At 43.3% G+C, this 6,000-nt stretch overlaps 1 protein-coding gene across 1 annotated transcript in view; it reads right to left on the reverse strand.

Moving 5' to 3' along the window:
- POLA1 (DNA polymerase alpha 1, catalytic subunit) overlaps nt 1-3,981 on the reverse strand; it is a 299,145-nt gene extending 295,164 nt beyond the window's left edge. Inside the window, exon 1 of the mRNA XM_045779581.2 lies at nt 3,832-3,981. Coding sequence (XP_045635537.2) covers nt 3,832-3,874 — 43 coding nt within the window. The 5' untranslated portion in view covers nt 3,875-3,981. The remainder of the gene's footprint in view (nt 1-3,831) is intronic.
- Nucleotides 3,982-6,000: the final 2,019 nt, after the last annotated feature.

A 6,000-nucleotide genomic window follows, 5' to 3' on the forward strand; every position in this document is an offset into this window, starting at 1 on the left:
ATTACAAAGATTAAAACGTATTTTGTCAAAAAGTACTGGAATACCAGAAGGCCTCAGTGTTCATTCATTCAACTTTTGAATTACTCTTGCTTTTGGTCATTATAAACTGACCACAACACATACACTGAAGAGTTCATCCACAAAACTAAGACTTTCATTTACGAGCTGATGAATAACCAAGTCAAGCAGACAGTGCTGCCTGCCAGCCATGCATTTTGGCTTAACACGATTGCCATCTATGTCTGTGAAACTGACTTTTTAAATTGTATTTGGTGCTAATTATTTCATAAAAAGAAGGAGGCACAGAAAGAAGTATTGATAAGATGCATCTGAAAGCTCCAACCCCTCTGGAACGTTCATAACAACATTCAACTCACGGACAAAACATTTGACTGAAATAGAAGATGCAATTTAAAGAACATGTACCAAATGCTGACAATAAACTGCTGGAAACTAAATCTTACAGGTGAAGCATAATTAAAGATCTTATTATTTTTCTAGCTTTCTAGAAATGGAATCTCTTTCGAACATCTCCGTCTATTGTCTGACTTTCCCATTTGACTTTTAAATCCATTTTCATAAAGGCATTAAGTAAAAATTAAGGAATGCAGGTACTTAATGATGACAGCCACAAAATCTTGGGCATCACTCAAATGATTTCAAAAAATCATGAGCAGGTCAACATGACAAGGTTTCGGAGATTCCCCTTAAAGACGCCGTCGACCCCTTTAGTAGACTCTTCTGACAAAACAGATAGTTCTTCACATGGACTTACTTCACAGGCAACGATGTGCCATTCTACAGGGTTTGGGGTACAATTACAGGAAGGAAGAGTTGCCTATCCTTAAGGGGGCTTACAGTCAAATAAAGCAAAAGGACCTGAGGCTCCCTCCATCATACAGACATGGTACCACAGAAGACATAAGGACAAGTTACTGAGGAACACAGAAAAATGCTGCTAATTTTGTCTGAGAAATCAGGGAAGGCTTCAGGGGAGGTATCCAACACAGACCCAGAAAGAGCATTAGAATTTCACCATCAGAGCATAGGGGGAAAGGGGGCAGAAGCACAGAAAAAAAGCATGAGCTAAATTACAAAGGGATGAAACTGCAAGGTGTATTCAGAAACCGAGAGAAAGTCAGCATGGAAGGTAAATTTTACATGAGAGTGCAGAGTGGGAGAACAGGAGACTAGGGAGAAGCAACACAATCTGGCTCCACCACTTACTGGGTGACATGAGACCACCAGTTAACATCTCTGAGCTGCAGTGACCAGATGCCTTGTTGTTGGTTTTTAAGCTGCCCAGCACCTCAACCTGTTTGTGAAATCCCCTTCTTATAAAACTTGATGGGACTCAGAGCCCAAGTCCCACTACAGAAGCTGAAAAAGCCAATGCTCTTTCCCACACGCCCTTACAGCTAGGACATGAAAAGGCTCCATCAATCAGGAACACCTGCTCAGACTTTAAATCAGAAGCTAGTGTCAGAAGGAAAGTGGGTGGGCTAATGGAAGATTCTAGAAGCAGCAACAGCTGCAAGAGGATTACCTGGAGTCACAGAGCCAGCAATGTCCCAAGGTACAAACTGTAACATCAAGTACTTGGCCATGGCTGGCAATGACCTCCTCACTAGACCAGTTTCGTGGCACAACTTTAATCACCGTTCCTGACTAAGCAGCCCCGCCAATGATTCTCCAGTCCACCTGGAGTTTCTGTGAATAACACAATATCCTTCTAATCCCTAAAATACTTAAATTCCCTTTTTTCTATTTACATCAGCTAGAGTTGGCTTCCGTAGCTTACACCTAAGGACTCTGACTAATGCAGAGCTTCAGGGTCCTCACCTGTGAAATGGGGATAATCATGTCTGCTTCATAAAGCTGTAAAGGATTAAATGAAGATCCTTGGCTTGCTTTGTACTCAGCAATACAGAATCCCATTTAATGTATGTGTATGTGTGTATAGATGCAGGGGAGACACACACACATACACACCAACACACACATCCCCCCCACACACACCACACCCAACAGTACCATTAGTCTAGCTTCTAGAAAGCAAAAATAAAGCAAAGTGGTTTTCTCAGAGAAGCCTCAATATAGCACCACACATAATTAGCTCTTTACCATCTCAACTCCAGGAAGACAGAAACTATGTCCAGCTTACCTATCATTTTAACAGTGTAACACCAGAGCCTGGCAGAATGCCTATACCTAGTAGGTATGTAATAAATATTTGCTGAATGAACAAATGAATAAACCACTGTACCTGCTTTTTTAAATCATTAAACTCTCCCTGATCCCTTTTCATATGAAATAATAGCTAGTTATAGACCTTTCAACTTTTCACTGCCATTGTCAAGGTACCCTACCTTCTAATACCTAAGAGAAAAAAGGCCTAGAATTTCCTTCTTGGAATGTGTCCAATGCTTCATGCAGGTAAGTTAACAACAACAAAAAAAAAGCATGAACAAAATCCATTACAAAAGTTTAAATATTTGGTTCAAAATTACCATCTGAAGTACCCCCATCCTCCCCAAAAGCAGACAGACAGTAGCCTGCAACAGTCTTTCAGGTAACAATCTTTCCGCTCTAAGGGAAAAATTCCAGTCACAAGTCTCCAGCAACTACTTAATCAACACCATGACTTAAGGGGGGGGGGGTCTCAAGATTACACAGTATCCTCCAAAGAGTGATTTCTTGATGTTCACAGATGACGTACAGTTTTTAGGGTGAAGAAAGACACCTTAGTGGCAAATCACTGATGGAGGGTTGCAAAGACTGTTCACATACTCACATCCCACATCTCATTTGTAATCCAGGCTAGACGACTCTCCAAAACAAATTGTCTTAAAAACGAAAGGCCAGAACAAATTGATATCTGTGATTCACAACTAGGTGAACGCAAAGGAAATTGATTAGAAAGCAGGTTCTCATTAATGGAAATGTATCTGAGTGACAGGAGATGTACCTTGAGCTAAGAAAGTAAAGCATCTGATTTTAAAGAAGTTCACTGAAGTTAAGTCACACTTTGGTTTTGAACACCGTTCAAAAATCAGAAATCAGACAAAGTCATTTACATTTTTGTATTCTATTTTTGGAAATAAAAGATTACCACTGAAAACGGAGTCATATACAGGGCATCCCAAATGCTTCTGAGCTGATGCTTTTTTTTGGGGGGGGGAACTTCACCAAAGAGGACTACATTGTGAACACTATTTCTACGCAGAACTTGAAGAACTTTCCACAGAATTTGAAAGAAAAAAATTGGTAATGCATGAAGTAGAAACCCATTTCCTACAAAGACAAAACGCATTTGTATCTTCTGGTGACAGCCCTGAAACCTTTCTTTCCTGCTGAGTTACAACGTATAACAATTTCCCTGGGAGTTTCTATAGAAAGGGCGCACATCCGTTCTGTCCTAGCCCTCAAGCAGATACTTGGGGCCAGAGTTGTTAGGTACTTTGAACCAAGACTGTAACCCACCGGGGCCACTCTGATGAAGGTGTGCCCAGCACGTGGAATGCAGTCACCAAAAGAAATAACAAGAAAATGCAGAGTAGTGCGGAGACCAACAGTGACACAGGCCCTGCAAGGGATGCGCTCTGGTTTGCCAGGAGCAAACGGCCCTGTGCGGAAGCCCCACCCGACACTAAATGGGTCCCAGCCGGGGACAACCGAGGTCCGCGCCCAAAAGGACCCGTCAGGCAACCCGGACGCGTGCCTCCCTAAGAAAAAATAAAAAAGACCTCTCCAGAGCCCTCACCACCCGCAATCATGCCGTGGTCCCTGCACTCCTAACGCGGTACCCCCCCGTGCGGGGTCGTCCCTCACCGCTCGACCCCAGGTCGCAGTCTTCGCCGTGCACGGGCGCCATGGTCCTGGAGTATCCCGATTCCGCGCCAACCAGCCTGAAACTGGCGCGGGGGCCGACACAGGCGCCAGGATGAAAGCCAATCAGAGGCTCCGGAGGCTGCGGACTTCCGCCCGGAAGGCCACTGACGTGCCGCGCCGCGCCGCGCCCCGCCCCCGGCCTTCCCGCGGACGCGAGTTTGGCGCCCTGTTATGACCCCTTAGGGAAAAAGCTCGAGGGACTGGGAGGCCGAGGAGAGCGGGGAAAAAGAAGCGGCCGGGCGCTGGAAAGGAGCCGCCAGGAAGCTCGCTGCGCAGGCGCACCCATGCTGATGGGAAAAGATTTGGGCGAGTTGGAGTAGGGACTCTCTGGTTCTGAGAGTTGATTTTCCGAGAAAAAAGACGCGGGCGGGCAGTAGGATGGGCGTGGTTGGACCCGTTTCCCCAGAGCCTTGGGAAAGCGACTGCCTCCTGCTGCGCACTCTGAGTCTTGCCTGATAACTTTGCTTCTTCGCGTGTGAACACACTCGCTGTGTTTATAGATACATGTGTGTGTGTATGTATACATATGTATGTATATATATAAAGCACTATCTTACCCAATTGACCAAAAGAAGCATCATCAATAAGGGGCAATCATACGCCTCCTTATGTGGTGCACTTGGAAAAGGGAACAACATCACCTATATAATCTTCTTGCAAAAAATGTTTAACCTGAATTTAACCATGAAGAAACAATCAGATATATTCAAAGCATAGAACGGTCTATAAAACATCTGACCCAGACTCTTGCAAAATGTCAGTGTTACGAGAGAAAAAAAAGGACATTAGATTCTCGTATTCGGTACAGTGCACATAACGTATGTATCTCATTTTATCTTTTTCCAAATAGGTATAACATTTTTATACATGTGCCTGCCCCACATTTGTAATATTTTTTCCTGCACTTTTGCCAACATACTTGTTGCTCTCTTCCTCATGGGACAATTTTATAATACCATTTTCTTTAAAGAGAATATAAAGATAATTCAGTCTGTCCTCCAGCAGGGTTGATCAATGTTTGCTTCTTAATTTCTGATTTTTTAGAAATTTTTCTTTCAGCTTTACCATTACTTATATGACCCATATGTTGTGATATATAACACATAGTAATTCACACTTAAATCCACTCATTGTTTAAAGCACTAGCACAGATTTATGCCTATACTTTCCCTTTAAAAAAATTGTTGCAACTTTGATAGTATAAAGTTTATTCCTAACAGGAGAGAACTGTTTTGGCTAGGCATCAATAAGAACCAAATCTTTCCTTTACAGCTTCACATGTCTGACCATTTTCTATATGCCACCTTAGAATTCTAAGCATTTCAAAACTTGTTTCTCTTTCATGACCCTCATACTTCCAGAAGCCAGGACCTGTAGGACACTTTCATGTTATGATAGCACTTCTGGCCCTGCACATTCAGGTCAAAACTCTGAGTCAGCACAGTGGGGTAGGAATATTCCTGGAAGCTATTCCTACACCAGGAGGTCTATCAATATCTTAAGTATAATGAGAGTGCTTTCAACTGACATAGATGCCACTAAGTCTAAATGCAATGCAACACCAACTCAACTTTCCCATAGGAGAATCCCATGATGACTGTGCCCACTCTACTGCCACCACAAAGCAGGAAAGGAAGTGTATCAAAGGGACGGGTAGTGCTGCTTAAGAGCTGATTGTTACATATTCAGGAATTTCATAATCTACTTGTTAAGCTATTGGTAGCTTGAAATCAGCCATGGAGGGAGTATTTACACCATGGAAATAGGCAAATGCTACAAATAAAAAACCAGACCCCCTTTTATTTTTTGAGAGAGAGAGAGAGAGAGAGAGAGAGAGAGAGAGACAGTTTACCAGCAAACCACCAAGTAGCCATAACAGATTGTAGTTAAAAATCTTACTTTTGGGGGCGCCTGGGTGGCACAGCGGTTAAGCGTCTGCCTTCGGCTCAGGGCGTGATCCCAGCGTTATGGGATCGAGCCCCACATCAGGCTCTTCTGCTATGAGCCTGCTTCTTCCCCTCCCACTCCCCCTGCTTGTGTTCCCTCTCTCGCTGGCTGTCTCTATCTCTGTCGAATGAATAAATAAATAAAATCTTTTAAAAAAAATCT

This window comes from Ursus americanus, chromosome X, assembly GCF_024610735.1.
Source record: "Ursus americanus isolate L20-20 chromosome X, mUrsAme1.1.p, whole genome shotgun sequence".
NCBI lineage: Eukaryota > Metazoa > Chordata > Mammalia > Carnivora > Ursidae > Ursus > Ursus americanus.